Source organism: Otolemur garnettii, unplaced genomic scaffold, assembly GCF_000181295.1.
Source record: "Otolemur garnettii isolate 467f Iridium unplaced genomic scaffold, OtoGar3 scaffold00058, whole genome shotgun sequence".
Taxonomy (NCBI): Eukaryota; Metazoa; Chordata; class Mammalia; order Primates; family Galagidae; genus Otolemur; species Otolemur garnettii.
The window spans coordinates 6,290,334-6,309,805 of NW_003852453.1; the positions used below are offsets into that span (position 1 = coordinate 6,290,334).

General features: G+C 38.5%; 2 protein-coding genes across 3 annotated transcripts in view; one reads left to right on the top strand and one right to left on the bottom strand.

Moving 5' to 3' along the window:
• RPGRIP1L (RPGRIP1 like) overlaps positions 1-13,690 on the bottom strand; it is a 105,403-nt gene extending 91,713 nt beyond the window's left edge. Inside the window, exons 1-6 of the mRNA XM_023514739.1 lie at positions 13,529-13,690; positions 12,444-12,542; positions 11,426-11,513; positions 8,736-8,877; positions 5,159-5,457; positions 986-1,088 (exon numbers count right to left, since the gene is read on the bottom strand). Coding sequence (XP_023370507.1) covers positions 986-1,088; positions 5,159-5,457; positions 8,736-8,877; positions 11,426-11,513; positions 12,444-12,542; positions 13,529-13,546 — 749 coding nt within the window. The 5' untranslated portion in view covers positions 13,547-13,690. The remainder of the gene's footprint in view (positions 1-985; positions 1,089-5,158; positions 5,458-8,735; positions 8,878-11,425; positions 11,514-12,443; positions 12,543-13,528) is intronic.
• A 957-nt stretch (positions 13,691-14,647) lies between these two features.
• The window catches only part of FTO (FTO, alpha-ketoglutarate dependent dioxygenase), a 402,518-nt gene continuing 397,693 nt past the window's right edge, over positions 14,648-19,472 (top strand). For both annotated transcript variants that reach the window (XM_012806866.2, XM_023514740.1), the window contains exon 1: positions 14,648-14,738. In XM_012806866.2, the coding sequence (XP_012662320.1) occupies positions 14,694-14,738 (45 nt within the window). In that variant the 5' untranslated portion in view covers positions 14,648-14,693. The remainder of the gene's footprint in view (positions 14,739-19,472) is intronic.

The following is a 19,472-nucleotide window of genomic DNA, read 5'->3' on the forward strand; positions in this document are numbered from 1 at the left end:
TCTACTAAAAAAAAAAAAAAAAAAAGAAAGAAAAATCAGCCAGGCATCATGGTAGACTTCTGTAGTCCCAACTACTCTGGAGGCGGAGGCAAGAGGATCTCTTGAGCCCGACAGTTTGAGGTTGCTGTGAGCTATGACACCTTGGTACTCTACCCAGGGTGAGTGAAACTGTCTCAAAATAAATTAAATAAATAAATAAAACAAAGTAGCAGTAAAGAAGATGGCTAGATGGGCTCTGTATGAATTAAACGAGCTTCAGAAGAGATGAGTATTTTGCTGTCACAACATAAAGGCAAACCATTTCTTCACCATATTGTACGTGTGATAAAAAAGGGATTCTTTTTGATGACTGCAAGCATTTGGCATAATAGTTGTATAAAGATGAAACACAACACCAAACTGAATATTCATCCACAGAAGCTAATGGTGCCTGCTTTGTGGTCCAGCGCTGGTATTACTGGCTACAGCTTCCTGAAACTTGGCTGACTGATTGCAGTGGATGTCTACTGTAACCAATTGGACGAAATGATGAGAATGCTTGCAATTAAATAGGCGAGACTGAGCGACACAGACAGGTCAATTCTCTTGCAAGACAGTGCTCGGTCACATGCTGCACAAACAACGCTGCTTAAACTACAAAGCTGGACTTGGAAACTCTCTGTCATTCTCATATTCACCAGATCTTATACCAACTACCACTTCTTCCAGGAAAAATATTCAACTTTCAGCAAGCTGTAGAAAATGCCTTTCTCAATTTCATTGCCACTCACTCTCCAGGCTTCTACACCACTGGCATAAACATGCTGTCATTAAAATGGCAAAGTGTGCCGATAGTTTAGGTGCATACTTTAATTAAACATTGGACGTTTCATGTTTAATTATCTAATATATAAGCCAATTTTATTTAAGTAAAGGAAAAGGAGGGATTAAAAAAGACATGATCAATAAACAAAGTTCTAAAATGATCACAAGAAAGAACACATACAAATTTCTTATTTCTCCTCTGGCTTCTTCAAGTAAACTGTTGTTGTATTTGGTGAGCATGGGTCCCAGTGTTTCTGCTACATCTACATCTTGGAATCTTATACCTAAAAATAAAGTAATAAAATATGATTATAGGAGTATGAAGTCAGAAAAGAAGGATCTTTCATTTCCTGTCATAAGGCTATTTAAAATATAATAAAATCTTTTATTAAGTACTAAGAGTTATTGAGTTCTACAGTACACAGAATTAAAAATACACTGCCATGGGGAATACTAGACCTCAGCCACCAAGTAGGCACTAAACACGGCAGTTGCCCATTTAACACATTCCACTGTAGTAATCCAATTACCTAGAAATAATTTGATTCAACTTAAGACTGAGAACTCTAGAAGTTAATTTCCCAAAGAACTAAAGTCTTCAGTTCAGGTCTTGACAATGTAAACTGAAGTATGAAGGAAAAAAGGTTTCAAAAACTTAACTTTTTTTGGTGTTTCAGATAAAGGTTTTTTGATTTTTAAATCGGTTATTCACATTTCTTGCCCTTACATGTTTAAGTCAAATGTTTTCAGTATTTTAGTTAATTCTATTTCAATAAGAAAATCCATATTTAAACAAAGTTTAATCGGACAATGTATCATCAACAGAATTCCTTTAAATAAAACATTTCCCTGTTGCATTTAAAATACAATTTTTCTTTCCTCGGCGCCTGTAGCTCAATGAATAGGGCACTGGCCACATACACCGAAGTTGATGGGTTCGAGCCTGGCCTGGGCCTGCTAAATAACAATGACAACTGCAACCAAAAAATAGCCGGGCATTGTGGCCAGTGCCTGTTGTCCCAGCTATTTGGGAGGCTAAGGCAAGAGAATCACTTAAGCCCCAGAGTTTGAGGTTGCTGTGAGCTGTGATGCCACAACACTCTACTGAGGGTGACGTGGCAAAACTCTTGTCTCAAAAAAAAAAAATTTTTTTTTTCTTTTAAAAATACTTCTATATAATTTTACAAAGATAGTTCCACTGTTGAAAATGAGATCTATGTTCAATTATGTGAGTTACTTTACATTTATAGAATAAATTATTAGTTTATGGTAGATAAAGTATGAAAACTGATTTGGATTTTAAAATGGAGAATGGTCCCAGATAAAAAGATACAGAATAAATTTATTCTTTTTAGAAAAGTTTACTTATAAAAATGAGAATTTTCATTAGAATAATGAAACTATTGTTCTTTCCAAAGCATTCGACATCTATTGCTGTAATCTTAAAGAAGAAAAAAGTCTCTGCCTAATACGTCAAATAGTTTGCCAATTAAATTATTTTGGCAATAATGGCAATTCTTACATTTTTCCTATATAAATCATTAAAAAATTCAACATTACTGGTGGAATCAAAAAAATACTCAAAACATATCTAAAAACTTATAGTCTCACAGTGATTTCCCAACTGTTTCATACACATACATTTTACTTTTCAAATGGTCCGTAATGTCTGTATATATTTATGGGGTTTATGAGCTATTTTTATTACATGCACACAATGTGTAATGATCAAATCAGGGCATCTGGGGTATCTGTCACTCTAAACATTTATCATTTCTTTGTGTTGGGATCATTTCAAATATTCTCTTCTATTTATTTTGTAATATATGATATATTGTTATTACCTGTTCTATCAAACACTAGAAGTTATTTCTTCTATCTAACTGGGTGTTTGTACCCATTAATCAATCCTTTCTTTATCAATACCCCCCCATCCCCACTTCCCCACAGACCCTTCCTTTGATCACTATCATTCTACTGTTTTTTTTTTTTTTTTTTCCAGTTTTTGGCTGGGGCTGGGTTTGAACCCACCACCTCCGGAATGTGGGGCCAGCGCATGGGGCCGGCGCCCTGCCCTTTTGAACCATAGACGCCATCCACTAACATTCTCCTCTTTATCATAATGGTTGTATTTACAAATACATACTTTACCAAAGTCTTAAGGGTTTTTACACATTAATCACAGCCTAAACCAGTGCTTTCCATCCTTTATCCCGACAAGGCACATGTAGAAAATAATAGTATTTGTACAGCACCTTGAGGGCAATGGCTGCTTGTAGCCACAGAGGGTTGGGGTTCTCACCCAGCAGCCCCAGGCTGAGATACTCCTGACAGGCCTTGCCTAAGTCCAGCCTCAGTGGCAGTCCTAAAGAGTCTGTCAAGGTCACTAAATATAAGGTCTCAGCACTAAATTAGTTTGCCATTTAAATCTAAAATTTGGGCTTCACATATATATTTTTTATTTTATTTTTTTTTATAGACAGAGTCTCACTTTGTCGCTCTCGGTAGTGTCGTGGCGTCACAGCTCACAGCTCATAGCAACCTCCAGTTGTTGGGCGTAGGCAATTCTCTTGCCTCAGCCTCCAGAGTAGCTGGGACTACAGGCACCTGCCACACACCTGGCTATTTGCTGTTGCAGTCTGAACCTGCCACCCTCCGTATATGGGGCTGATGGCTACTCACTGAGCCACAAGTGCCTCCCCACATATTTATTTTTTATAGACAGGGGTCTCTCTATGTTGCCTAGGCTGGATTGAAGCTCCTTGGCTAAAGTGATTTTCCTGCCTCACCATCCCGAGGATGACAGGTGTATGCCACTGTGCCCAACTCAGGCATTATATTTATTTAGGATGAAGACCTTGTAGGCCTTAGAGATCACTTTACCCAGTTACGGTTCCAGATAGCAAAACTAAGGTTTGGAGAGGATAAGTGACATTTAACACGAAAATACAGTAAAGCCCTTGTAAGTTGACCACCCAACAGACTTTAACAAACTGGTCAAAATATGGAGATGGTCAACCTAAGGAACTAGGCCAACTATACAATGCATACATGTGGCACACTTCAGGTCCGTGAAAATAAGGTCAATTAAGGAGGTGGTCAATGTAGGGGGGGTAGTCAACCAGGAGGTTCTACGTTTATTATTGTAGAGCTACCATCTTCTGAATTTTTATCTAATTACTCCATTTTATAGATAGGGAAAACAAGGCTAAGAATTCAAGCATTCTTGTGTATGTAAAAAGTTAATTAATGGCAGTATTTTCTGCTTCATAATTCATGATGGTTACTTTGGTTCTATGCACAGTCTCCTGCCAATCTTGCATAGTGAGGAGTAGCCAGCTCTTTCATCCTGCAGCTGCCTCCTGTTCCACACAGGCCCTACCGACTTCAAAGGAAGTCTATCTAGGGAACAGATAGTGTTAACATTTTGGCTTGCAGAGAAAATGACAACAAATTTTTCTCCCTTTCTGTTCATATGGTGTTTTTTTTTTTCTTTCCTCAATAAATTGAAGCTAAAGTTTCTTTATATCTCTAAAAATATTTGGTCTTCATGTATATTCTAAACAAAAATCAATTAGAGCTAAAACTTTATTTCTTTTCCTAGTAGTTGACATTTAAAAATTGTTACTTAAAATATTTATTGACTTTTAGTTCCATTATGATAGAGTTTGTCTGTGGGTGGAGAAAACTCCGAATTTTTAGTAGAAACATTTATATGCTATATCGAGTCTCCTCCGCGCAACTGAATTGCTTTATAACCTGCGTAGGTTATAGGTTATTCATTTTCAAAATGAAGAAAGTGATTGACCGCTGATCATTTTTAGAGATGGAAGAGACCTTTACCATCACTTACTTCAATTCTCAAGTTCAGAACTGTTAGGAAACGTGCCCAAGGGCAACAGCTAGTAAGTGGAGGAACAAGAATACGACATTCCACACTGTTAAGCTCCCGCCATAGAGTAAGGAAGATTTCAACACTTTTGCAAACTTTAGAAACAATCTTTGGATGAAGAACGCAAATGTATGATCATACATAGGCAAAGCGGCTGGTTTCCCCACTTGCCTGAGTCCGTCTGATTTCTGCCTGGGGTCAAACTCTACTCACATTTTGCTTTAGTTCATACATGTCTCTTGTATCAGGATGACCAGTTATGCGGCATGTTTTACTAAACCAATCTGAGACTGATCTCATGATTCTTAAATAATCATTCCCATACCATTTTACCAAAAAGCAAATAAAAAATGTTTTTCTAAAGACACTTAAAAGCAGGAATAATGCAGAAACAAAACTTTGTGCGTGAAAACAATCTATCACAGGACTGAAGTTTCGGATTTAATGTAAACTCTGTTTTACCTTTCCTGGGGCACTCTTGTAAACCTGTATTTTCACTCGCTTTTCTACGCCCAGTGTTAACACGGGATTGTACATAATTGTAGGGAGTTTGCCTGAAACCCTGGATTTGAAGTTGCTGTTTGGCAGAAATTAATCTGTTTTTGAGGCCTTCGTTTTGTCTTTCCAGCTCATGAACTTTCTCTTGCAGCTGCTCAATCATTTCTTCCGTTTCCACATCTCGTCCCAGCCGCTTGGGGCCGCCACCAACCCGCTCATATCTTTTCTTGTCATTAACTAGCCGTATTAACTTGGTGGCCATTCTAGGGAAATAATAAAAAGATGAAAAGGAATGTGAGAAGTCAGCATAAAATGCATTCTGTTGAAAGGAACATAATCACTGTGAAGACTGCAGTGCAGAACCTGAATAATAAATTTCAGGTTTTGATGTAACTATTACTGCCTGTGAAGAATCCTTTGATGATAATTGAAACCACTGGGCAACAATCTGCTTTATAGCACTGACAAATAACAGTTTCCTAAGGCTTATCATTTAACGTTAGTAAAGAGAGGACACATATTTACTCCATATGTTTCTGAAATGCAATTTTTAACGCATGACCTTATATAGGAATGCTGTATGCACTTAAACGCAGTTATGGATTGTGGATGTGGTGGGTTATATCTGCAACCCACAGTAAGTTAAAACTTTTGAAAAATGTGTTTAGACTATACAGCATTTAGGTACTATATTGTTTTCAGTTTCTCTAGGATTAAGACACATAATAAACATAAAAATGTTAGAATGCATACATGCACACATATAAAGCCCAATGAAAAACTCAAGAGGAACCAAAACGCGCCATTAAATGGTGCTTAGTACTCAAGAAACATTTGTGTTTAATGGCAGAAAATGATTAGATGCAAAAAGGATCATTCCAATGCTACCTTTAAATTTAGACATAAATCGTGCTTTTGACATCTCAGGAGTTTATACCTTTGATTCTTTTAAGTTTTGATAGAAACTGGTTAGACAGAACAAAAGACAGAAAGGGCACTTGGGGGTGATGTAATATACACGTACGGAAAACACGCCTGACAGTGAATGGAAAAATCTTGGCAGGACAAGAAAGAAAAGGTGGCTTTGATGAGAGACACAAGTTCAAGACTTTACAAAATTGGTCGCACATCTTCAATAGCTGATTCTAGTTTATAGTGAATCTATTTTTATAACGATCCAGACAGGAGACTGAAAATAAAAACACACTTCATTTTTCTTTAAATGGGGTTTGCTTTATTTTAGCGTGGTTATGGACAGAAGCTTTTACTTAAGAGAACAAAAGTGAAATAAAAAAATCCTTAATAGCTTTGGGATGTCACAGAACAACCTTCTTTTTTTCCCTTTTCCTCTTTGCCCTGAGCAGAGTCCTCTGTAAATGCGGTAGTAATACATGTCTATCTACACTTCTGGCTCCTCAGCCTACAGCATGAGCATCAGGGAGAGCTATGCATAACATAATCAGTTAAGATTGTTTTCTCTTTCCCTTGGGGCATACCCATTAAGCATGCTTTATAAGGGATATAGGATAATAAAAACCAAGATCCAAGAGTACCACAAACAGGCTAGTAAAATAATCAATGGATTAGTTCCTTTTCCACCTAATCCAGACAATGATATATCATTGGGAAATGTGGACAGGTATTATAGTCCAAGGAAGTCACACACTCTATCCAGACCTTTAATGAGTTTACGGTCCTGAGCCGCAGTCAGTGGCCTACCCATAAAAATAAGGCAGGCATCCCCATGAGATGCCAGTATAAACACTTGAATCTTCTGTTACAGAGAGGTGTTTACACAGAGATATACATTAGATTCAAAAGAAAAGACACAGATTTAACACGAAAAGGTGGTCAATAGCTAGAAAAAAAATAAATGATCCTAATTTTTATTATAAGAAAAGCTTCTGAATAATGTCTTTAAATTCCTTAAATGATATTCAAGAAAATGTTGTCAAGAAATGTGAGATAGAATCTGTCTGTCTAGTAATTCTAATTCCATTTGTTGGAATTGATTATTTTATGATACTTATGAGTCACCATGATCTGGCAAAGTCTGAGTACTTTTTTAAAAATGTGGTTTATAAATATTTATATTTCTAGAAAGTGATGCTAATTACATCTTAAGGATAAATATAAAGAGTTTTATCCATGTAGTTAGGTCACTATCAGTGGTGTGAGACTGAGAGGGAATTTAGAACTTTGGGTCATGGTGTTCATTGGATCACTGCTCTCACGGCTGAGTAAAATAAAATCCCATGAGGTTTAATAGCTTGAATATACCGTAGGCTAGTGGTAGAGAGATAAGAGAACACAAATGTAAGATTTGACCCCTAGCCCGGTCCTTCTGGCATTAAATGACATGGCTCATTAACTTGTTTTTTTATTTTCTGGTTAGGACAAATTGCTAATGAGATCAAAGTTGTGAATTCAGTTATTTTACTGACCAATTAGGCTTAAAAAGAAAAAAGAAGTTTGGTGGTCATAAACTACTTGCCTCGTACTGACTGGCTGACATCTGAGTGCTACTGGCCAGAAAGGAACTCAGGGAAGGGAGAAAATCATGTCTCGAAAACAGCTATCATCATGATCCAACAACAAACTCAAAGAAGGCATGCACTTAGCAGGTTACGAGGTGTAAGACAGACTCTGCAGAATAGAAACTGACCTGGAATCACCTTTTGAGGATGAATTCCAAGCAGAAAATATCCTGTGTTTTTAGGATGAATTTTAAGCAGAAAATATCCTGTATTTTTGGGATAAATTCTAAGCAGAAAATATCCTGTGTTTTTTTCAATGGCTCTCACTTTTTCCCCTCACCTTTTCTTTGAACCCACAGCATGAATCTGAACATAGACCTGCTGGCTTTCAAATGGGAATGTACTTTTTTGTCTTTAATGCCAGGCACTCAGAAGACAGGCAGAGTGTTTCTGAATAACTAACGATTAAAGAATGTGTACTCTTAAGTCATTCCTGCACAAATTTTTTGCACATAAATCAAAAGTGATAATATGTTTCTTTAAAATCATAAAGGCCTTTTGAAATAAATATAGAACCTAGATTAACCCAAGCAAAGTTAAATAAGTTTCAGAGACTGATGAGACACTATCATTAGTAAACCCCAAATCTTAAGGGAACGTGCATTCTAACAAGTTAGAATAGTTAACTACGTTTAAAAACTTTCATTTTAAAATTAAGACATTTGAAAACAGATGCTTTGGCCATTTGCTTATTAAACTATACATATTATTAAACTTAAAGTTATTTTTAGATAAGATATATTCCTGGCACTTTTAGCTATTTGCCCTTTTCTTTCAAATAGCAATTTCAGACATAATAAATACTCATAATCATTCTGGTTTATTATTATACTTTGCAAGATTTTCCATTTTTAAAAACTGTACTTATTTACAACCTGGCTTGTTCCAAAAAAGATTCAAGGTGAAGTTTTTAATTAAGCTTAGAAAAAACCATCCCCTCCCCTCCAAACTTTGCAGAGTCAAGAAAAATGCTTTTTATCATCAAAATTGCTTTTTATCATAACCTTTTAATTTTATCCTCTTGCTTGCGGGCATGCTGTTTAAGTAAAATGTTCTCATCGTGCAAACGCAAAAATCTGTCTTCCAGTTCCTCACGACTGACGCGGGACACTGCCTGGCGAGACCTCATGGTCCGTGTTGAAGTTTCTGCAAAAATGCCAAATTAATTAGTTGTGGGATTATTTAAAGTAGTCTCTAACAATGAAAACCTTTGACATTAATATAATCTCTAATGCCCTCATTTAGAGTTTTTCCTTTGGGACCTACAATTAAGATTGCTTTAAACAATGTTGTAACATTGTTTACATCAATGATTTGAAGTAAGAATAAAAATCTATTCTATTAGTACTTTACAACGGCTACCATAGTATCCATATGAAAATGTGGAACTCTGATTCAATAAAGACTTTCTCCTTTATATGCTAAATGTTGTGAAATTCAAGTTAGAAAAGTCAGAGTATCTGAAACTTTTTTTTTTTGCAAAGGTAAGAGCGAGAATAATTTGGTAAACACATATGATTAAGACATTATTCTAAGGCTTGGCGCTCGTAGCTCAGTGGTTAGGGTGCCGGCCACATACACTAAGGCTGGCGGGTTCGAACCGGCCTGGGCCTGTTAAGGGACAACAACTGAAATAAAAAAAAAAAAAGAAAAGAAAAAAAATTAGCTGGGCATTGTGGCAGGTGCCTGTAGTCCCAGCTATTCAGGAAGCTGAGGCTAGTGAATTGCTTAAGCTCAAGAGTTTTTTTTTTTTTTTTGAGACAGAGCCTCAAGCTGTCCCCCTGGGTAGAGTGCCATGGCATTACAGCTCACAGCAACCTCCAACTCCTGGGCTCAAGCGAGTCTCCTGCCTCCGCCTCCCAAGTAGCTGGGACCACAGGCGCCCGCCACAACGCCCGGCCATTTTTTGGTTGCAGCCGTCATTGTTGTTTGGTGGGTCCGGGCTGGGGATTCGAACCCGCCACCTTAGGTGTATGTGGCTGGCGCCCTAGCCGGTTGAGCCACAGGCGCCGAGCCTAAGCTCAAGAGTTTGAGGATGCTATGGGCTTTGATGCCTTGGCACTCTACCAAGGGTGACATAGTAAGACTCTGTCTCAACAACACAACAAAACAACAAAAAATAAAAAAATAAAAAAAGATTTTTCTGAGCTACGGTATTAGGTTATAGAAAATAAACTGTAAAAATTTTAAAATAAAACAAAAATCTAATATTTAAAAATTATCATTTAAAACTTCACAAATCATTTCCTTGTATGCTACCTTATACATTTTTAAGAACTTTTATATGCTTTAGCATGTATATATAGTATTTTTTTTACCTATGCTTTAATCTGTTATCTTCTGTAACACTGTGAAGTAGATGAATTTTCAACAGTCCTCCAATAGAAACAAAGAACAAACTGATACAAATTAAAGTCCCATGATGGGTTACTGAGGATAAGAATTGAACTGACAGAGTATCAAAACCAGGGCCAGGCGGTTTGGCTCATACCTATGATCTTAGCACTGTGGTAGGCTGAGGTGGGTGGACTGCTTGAGCTCACATGTTCGCGACCCATCTGAGCAAGAACCAAACTAAGAAGATCAACTAGTAGGGCTTTGTGGCCAGCACCTGTAGCCCCAGCTACTCAGGAGGCTGAGGCAAGAGGATCGCTTAAGCTCAAGAGTTTGAGGGTGACAGAGTGAGACTCTGTCTTAAAAAAAAAAAAAAAATCAAAACCCCCAAATTAGCATTGGAATACCTGATACTTCCCTCAAAGATTTAAAGCAAAGGTTATACATACTTTTTACCTTTTTTTTCTTTTTTTGCCTGAGGCTGGGTTTGAACCTACCACCTCTGGAATATGGGGCTGGCAACCTACTCCTGAGCCACAGGTGCCGCGGGATAATTTTTACTTTTAACAATAAAATCTGTATAGCCAAATTTGTCTTTTTCAATAAATAATACACTAAACAACCTTTCTCAGATATTTCAAGGTGGCCACTCATAATGTTTTGATTAAAAGGTGTATGAAGATTCCCTAGTGGAATATATTTTAAATATTCCTTCTCAACAGCCAATGTAGTGGCACGAGAGCACAGCTGACATGTTGGACACACAAACATAAACATGGCTCTATATTCTAAATCATTTTTTAAAGTAGTGCTTTTCTTTCTTAATTTGAAAGTGCTTTTTAGCCCTACAGCAACCATTAAGTGATAAAAGGATAAAGAAAACCTTTTAATGTATATTAATGTGATTTAAAAAGTCACTATCACTTGCATTAATAAGCTATTTTGAGACATTCTTCTTAAAAGGCAACAATTTTAGAATACGGCATTTCCTTCCAAATAAAATTTAACCATAAAGAAATGTTTTAATGGTGAACGTGATTTAAGCCAGGCAATTCAATTTGGAGGCTTGGTATTCTCTATGTAGTTTCTACTGACATGTGGAATTTTAAAAAGATGATTTATAACAATTCTTTATCAGAACAGAGGGAGATTTTACATTTTCTATGAGCTGTTGATAATTGATGCATGCAGTAAAATACCATATGTGTTCTAAACTCTCCACCTTTTAGTTTAGTCCAATCAAGAGGTACATAGTTACTTAAAGGGTTTGGTTTGTATGAATATCAGAAATAGTTTAAATTAAAAGTAAAGAAGTCTCTGATCAAAGTTCATAACTGTAATAACTAACAGCTGGCTATACCTTGTAAGCCTCCCATTCCAAAGAGGTTTAGACCTGTATCTTTCACAGGCAAGTCTCCTGCAGTCTCATCAGCTGGACCAGACATGGCCTATCTATGGAGAAAAGCAAATCCAAATAAACCTTTTCCAAGTTACTACATTAACTATGCAATGGAATGAACCAACTAAAATGAATAAGGGACTTCTTTAATAGACATCTTATTGTCCACATGTGCTGCCTGAAGAAGATGAAAGCTTCTATTCTAAAAGTAATACTACATTCAATCATGGAGCTGGTGTTCCTTTCAACAGTGTATCTCCTACAGTTTGTTTAGGAAATGAAATAAGATTATCATTTAAGAAATAGTCCCTCTCCATCCCTTCCCATCCCCACTCTCCCGCCCCCCTGACTTCTAAAAATAAGCAGGTATTGTGGAAACAACTTAGGTCCAGGAACTTGATTCAAATGGTTGTTCTATCATTTACCAGCTGGTCAAGTCACCTCTCTGAGTTTCAAGTCCCTGAATTTTAAAAATGGAGAAAATAATACCTGTCTCATAGAGTTATACTAAGGTAAATGAGATGGTAACTTAGCACATGTGCCTGGGATGTCAAAACAACCTGAATATCAATGTTCTGCTTGATGCAGAAATGAGTGGGTAGTTCTAAGTTTTGTGAAAAAGGTTTCATGAACTCACCAACTGTGAAAAAGGTATGTTTTTGTTGTGTCCTGCCTATTTTATTGCCTAAGTTCCAGAGTTTAACTATCTCAACACACAAACTGTCCAGATGATTCTGTTATTTTCACAGTTTCTAGTCTATACAGAGATATGCCATGGTAACTTTACTTTGTGTGTGGATGGTCCCTACAATGTGTAATATGAAAAAAAAAGATTTCATATTTTCAGTTCAATCTATCTAGAAAGCCAAATGCAAACTGCCAATCAAGATACTCCAAGGCAGAAGTTTATAAACTCTTGGATGTTGGTCCCAGATTAGGAAGACTAAGACAGCGGCAAGCTTAAATTTTTCTTGTTCACCTGTGTATTTTTGGAGGCTGGTATAGACCTTGGTGCATTCACCGAACAGACACTCAGTAAATGGTTGTTGAATGAATGGAGTCTATGGGGCCTCAGGGTCTGTGAACATAGAAACGGTTTGCAAAATTTTGTATTATTATGTGCATATGCAGTATCTTTTAGGAAGAAGGTTTGTAACTTTTTTTTTTTTTTTTTTTTTGGAGACAGAGCCTCAAGCTGTCCCCCTTGGGTAGAGTGCCGTGGCATTACAGCTCACAGCAACCTCCAACTCCTGGGCTCAAGGGAGTCTCCTGCCTCCGCCTCCCAAGTAGCTGGGACCACAGGCGCCCACCACAACGCCCGGCTATTTTTTGGTTGCAGCCGTCATTGTTGTTTTTGGCGGGTCCGGGCTGGGGATTCGAACCCACCACCTTAGGTGTACGTGGCTGGCGCCTTAGCCGGTTGAGCTATAGGCGCCGAGCCAGAAGGTTTGTAACTTTTATTATAACTCACAAGAGGCGGAAAACCACTGCAATTTGCTATGACAGAAACCCCTAACAGACAAACGCCTGTGATATCATCTACTTCTTTTGGAAATACTACTATATAGAAGGTCAATTTTAAGACTCTTCCAACACAGGCCACATGTGAAAATGTTACTTTCCCAAGACAGAGTTAAGGATGCTTTTATAATAACAATGATGATGATGATGACGACAGTGTTAACATTTATCAAATGCTTACTGTGTGCCAGGTGCAGTTCTAAGTGCTTTGTCTATATGAATTAATTAAATGTCTCACAATATCCCGATGAGGTTGTCACTCAAGTGATGCCTAATTTACAATAGAGAAAGCCATGACGCCATTGCCTAAGGTCACACCTTTAGGATGTCTCTGTCTCTTGATACATTTGCTGGCATCTAGTGGGTACAAACAAAAGAGGATGCTGACCATCCTACAGGGCCCAGTACCCATAATGAACCGACTGGCCCACAATGTGAACAGTGTGGAAGTTGAGACACCCTGGACAAGGCTGCAGTACCTTCCCAACACCATCTCCTGCTCTCTTTGCTCGCTCATTCTGCTTCATCTCCACTGTTCCTTACCTTTCTCAGCTTCACCATATCCTTGTCTTGCTCAAGGCCTTTGCATTAGCTCATTCTGTGGAGCTCAGCTCAAATGTCATTTCCTCCGAGAGCTTTTCCCTGACCATCCTATGTTGCTCCTCCTGCCAATTTCTTCTGTTTCTTCCTTTTATAGCAACTGCTACTCTCTGAAATTAGCAGAAAAAATTACTGTTTGTCTCCACATAAACATCGTGAGACGGGTATTGATTTGTCTTGCTCACAGCTGGTCAAGAACAGTGCCTGGCACATGCGGGTATCAACCTTAACGTTTAGTGAATGAATAAATGAATGCCAGGAACTGAGACTAAAGTGGTAAACAAAGTCTCCACCTTTATGGAGCCAACAGATTACAGAATTAATCAGATGGTAAAAAAACAAGTAATTAAACGAACAATAGGCCAGCCAGGTTAAAAACCTACCAACCAACTTCTGATCCTAGGCAAATGAGGGAACTGTTTGTGACCTTCTATTTTTAGGATTTGGGTAGAGACGGCAATTAGTAGCATCAAATCTCATTTGCTAGGTGCATGGTTGGGATGTAAAATTTCAAATTGCTCCTGGTCGTAGGGCTGAAGGGCGGGCTGTGATTCAGGCCTGAGGATGAGGCAGTGTCCAGGGCTGGGCCGCTTTTTCTCACGCGAGCAGAACTCCGAAGCCTTCTCCAGGCCACAGAATAGACCCTAGGACTCTGGCCTTGGCTCGTGCTGCAGGGTGAGGGCCGGCCATCCCCCATTCACCCCCGGCCTCCCCGGAGTACTCACCCCGCCAGCCTCACTCGGTCGCTCGCTACCGTTGCTATAGCGCCGACGGCGCGCAGGGCGCCTGGCCGAGAGGAGCACGGGAAAAACACGGCAGGTCCCGTTGCCTCCTGGGAAATGTAGTTTTCCTTGGTCCCCCCGCTTGTCGACTCGCCGCGTAGCGGACTACGCTTGCCCAGAGGTCGAACCTGGGAAATTCTTTGCCTGAAACCCCGAGGCGCTTGCGGGCGTCGCCGCGATGCATTCTGGGAGTGGTAGTTCTCTGGGCTGCGGAGGCGAATGGCTCCCGGCGGGAGCGGGACGCTGAGGGAACTACATGTAGGAGGCGGGGTCCAGGGCGAAGACTTTACACTGCTCGTAGTGGCGAAGGCGGCTTTAGTGGCAGCATGAAGCGCACCCCGACCGCCGAGGAGCGAGAGCGCGAAGCCAAGGTATGTCGGGCTCCCGGAGGTCTGGGGTTCTGCGTGAGCTGGGAGCTGGGGCCGGGAACCGGAGGGGCCTGGTTGCATGGCGATCGGATGCACGGTATTAAGTCAAGGGTTGACAGGGCCTTGTCAGGCAGAGACATGAAGCTATGGGGGGCTGGGGGGATGTTATATATTCATGCTGTTGAGGATGCAGGCCAAGTCCTGTTGGAGTGGCTCAAAAATGAGAATCAAGACATCCGTTTTCTCGTCCTGCTTCTGCACCTATTCTTTGGTTAAATTTGTAGCCACCATCGTGCCTCAGTTTACCGGACTGTCAGATGACTGCGATCTTACCAGCTGTGCTTTCTCATTGGTAAAATTCTTGAAGGACTGAGATCGGCTTAGATGAAATTATCTGTGCAGTCGGCTGTGTTTATTTGGTGCAGTTGTCTCAATGGCCGGCTGATAGAGCCTGTGTTTTTCAGCACGGTGGATATGAATCTTTAACTATATTGCTGTGTTTTAAACCTTTGATGTTCAACTTCTGGTACTTGCCATTCCGTGAGATGACAATAACAGCGATAGCAATTTTTTTTTTGCTTTTGCTTTTTAGTATTTATTGTGTGTCAGGCACTGTGTTAGGTTCATAATATTTACATTATTTTATATTATTATCACAGTAGATTGCAAGATAGATATTTTACAGATGGAATAGCGATAGTCTTGTTTCACAGATGATGAATTGATGTTTACCTTTCCCTGGAAATTCAAGTCCTATTGATTTGCCAGAATATATTGGGCATCTGTCCATTTTTTCTTCCATCTCCACTACTTTGGACTAAGCTATGATACTTGTTCTATATCTTTTTAATGGACTGTTGCAGTAGCTTCCTTGTTTGGACTGTACTCACTCTACACCCTAACTTAACTCCTGTTCCACTTTCTCTCCCTTTTCCCATCAACCAGTCTCTTTTCCACACTGTAGAGTGTAATCTTTTCTAAGTGCACATCTCATTATGTTCCTTTCCTCACTCCTTTCTCTGCTAACCACCTGTTTAAAATCTTCCATGGCTTTGGTTGCTCTTAGGATATAGACAAAACTTCACTTGGCCTAAAAAGTCCTGCAAGTGCTCAGATACCTTGGATACAATGCCACTGAATGTGGCACTCTGCTCTCTGCCCATCAACTACTTTAGCTCTCTTAAAAGTCTCTCTTTTCTGTATTTCAGTTAGCCACAGGGCCTTTGCCCATGATAGGAATGCTGGCAATGAGGATCGTTGTTAAAGAAAATATACACAATTGTCGCTTTTCTAGAAAGTGAGTCTGTCTTAAGGCAATACACCTAAGGATTTAAAATATAAAACCTGTTCTATAGCAGCATGGCACAAGAGACCTGAAGTTTCCATGCTTGCGTCTACATGTGATATGGATAATATCCTATAAAAATGGCACAAAGAGGGAGACCCTTCTGCATCACTCTACAAGAAACAAATGTCACCCATTGGCATTGTGCATGATGCCCTTCTCACCTTTCAGGTTTGTTTTTAAAGTAATTCCTTTGTTGAGCATATATCCTAGTGCAATACCTGGGGATTATAACTTTGGCCAAGATCAGATCCCTTCTCTAAAGGAGTTCTTATTCTATTGAAATCACAGCAATTGCCTGTGAGGTAGTTATTAATGTCTTCCACATTTTAGAGTGGTGACTGGGGCTTGTAAACATGACTTGCCCAAGGCCACTTGGTTGATGGTGGAACTAGCTCTTAGGGATAGCTCTTCTGACTCCTATTTCAAGAATTTTTTCCATTTTATGAAACACTGAGTTGGTAGAGTAAGTTGTCTTTGTTTACTTTTAGAAATTTCTTTGCTCTATACTTAAAATTTTACTTAGGAAATGTTATTGTTTAGGACAAAGTTAGGCACTTGTTTTATATCTTAAATATAAAATGTCCATTACTCATGAATTATTTTCTCTTTCTAATCTTTATTGATGTACAAGTTATATACAGCCATTTGCCGTCCCTAGGATACTATTTGATAAGTTTTGACAGATGTATATACCTGCACAACTCCCACCACTGGCGTCGAGATCATTTCTATCCCTTCTAAAAGTTTCTTCTTGTTCATTTTTGGTCCGTCTTTCCCTCCACCTTGGCCCCCAAGCAGCCACTGGTATGGTTTCTGTCTCTATTAATGATTTTTTATTTTTCAGAATTTCACATAAATGGAAGCATACTGTGTATATTCTTGTGTCTTTTTTGTTTTTTCATTCAGCATAATGATTTCTGAGAATTATCTATGTCATGGCAGGTTACCAATACTCTGTTCCTTTTTACTGGGGAGTGGTATCCACTGTGTAGCTACACCACATATCGTCATCCAGTCACCTGTTCGTGAACATTAGAATTGTTTCTGGTTTGGAGATATTGTGAAAAAGCTTCTGTTTTCATTTCTGTTTCGAAATACGTAGGAAGGGAATTGCTGAGTTATTTGTGAGTTCTTTTTTTAACTTTACAAGAAAGTGTCAAACTTCCAAAGTGTTGTACCATTCGTATTAGTTTCTTAGGATATCTGCAACAAGTTACCACAAACTTGGTGGCTTAAAACACCAGAAATTTAGTCTCTCGCTGTTCTAGAGAGTTGATGTCTGAAATCAAAGGGTGATTCCTTCTGAAGGCTTTAGGGGAGAAGCTTTCTTTGCCTTTGCAGCTTCTGGAGGCTCTTGGTGTTCCTTGGCTTCTGGTAGAATAACTTCAACCTCTGCTCCCATCTTCACGTGGCCTTCTTTTCTATATTTCTGTATGTCCAGCCTACTTCTCCTTTCTCTTACTGGCATCCCAGTTAATGGATTTGGGTCCACCTTAATGGTTTTATCTTATGAGTCACAAGATGTACAACTTAGTTAATTCTGCAAGGACTCTTTTTCTGAATAAGGTCACATTCACAGGTACCAGAGTTTTGGACTTGGACACATTTTTTGGCAGGATGATATTCAGTCTCTCTGCACCATATGGAGAGTTCTACTTGGTATTCTTGCCAACACTTAGTATTATCAGTCTTTTAAATTTTACCCCTGCTAATGATTTGTATGGTATCTTATTGTGGTTTCAGTTTGCATTTCAGTGATGACTGATGAGGTTACATATCTCTTTTTTAAAGCTTTGTTGAGGTATAACTTACATATCAGACATACAATTCACCTGTTTTAAGTGTATAATTTAGTAGTTGGTAGTAGGTTTACCAGGATGTATAACCATCACCATAATTTTATTTGAGGACATTTCTGTCATTCCCCAGAGAAACCTTGTTCATCTGCAGTAACTTCCCAATTCCATCCTCATCCCCAGGCAACCATTAGTCTATTGTTTGTTTTCTAGATTTGCCTTTTCTGGACATTTTCATATAAATGGAATCATGGAATATGTGGTCTTTTATGTCTATCTTCTTTCATCCAGCATCATGTTTTCGAGATTCACTCATGTTGTAGTTCGAGTACTTTGTTCCTTTTTATTACGTGGTAGATAGAGTAGCCCAGAGTCTGGATATACCATATTTTGTTTATCTGTTCACCAGTTGATGGACATTTGAGTTGTTTCAAGTTTTTGGCTATTATGAGAAGTGTTAATATGAACATTTGCATCCTAGATTTGTATGGATCTTGGGCAGATACCTGGGAGCAGAATTGCTGATAACATGTTAAATCTATGTGACTGCACCATTTTATGTTCCAACCAGCACTTTGGAGATTTACGGTTTTGTCACATTCTTTTTATTGTCTGTCTTTTTGACTGCAGCCATCCAGCAGGTGTGAAGTGGTATCTTACTGTGGTTTTGATTTGCATTCCTCTGACAACCAATATTTATAAATAAAAATAAAAGATAATTTCAGAAAACAGATCATGCGAAATCTTATAGATAATAGAAAAAGAAGAAATACTTCAAAATCATTCTGCTTAATCTGGATACACCTGATATTAAAATTGGAAAAAATATATTATTATAAAGGGGAAATTACAAACATAATTCACTTTTAAATGAGGATGCAGTATCCTGTATCCTAAACAACATATTAACAAGTAAAAAGTAATGTTTAAGTGATGTACTTTAGTCAAAATCGAATCCAATTTATGTGAAAATTAGTCACTATTTTCTTTTTTTTTTTGTTCCTACCCTCACCCTCTCCCTCCTTCTCTATCTGCTCCCCCTTTCTCCCATACCCCACCATGTCATTAATTGTCATTAATTGTCCTCATATCAAAGTTGAATACATAGGATTCATATTTCTCCATTCCTGTGATGCTTCACTAAAGATAATGTGTTCCACCTCCATCCAGGTTAGTACAAATGCTGCAAAATCTCAATTTTTTAAAATAACTGAATAATATTCCACAGTATACATATACCACAGCTTGCCAATCCATTCCTGGTTGAAGGGCATTTAGACTGTTTCCACATTTTAGCGATTATAAATTGGGCTGCAATAACAGCCTATTTTTTTTTTTCATGAACCATTGCAGAGTAAGTGGGAGACATCAATCCTCTTTGCCCCTAAATAGTTCAGCATGGATTTCTTAAGAACATGGACATTCCCTGCATATAAACCCAGTCCATTGTCAGTTTCAGAAAAAGTTAACATTATGATTTAATCTGAAATCCATATTCAAATTTTGCTAAAGGTCCTAATAATCTCTTTTATAGCATTTTTTTTTCATGCATAAGCTTTACTCATAGGTGTTTGGTTTCTTCTCCTTTAATCT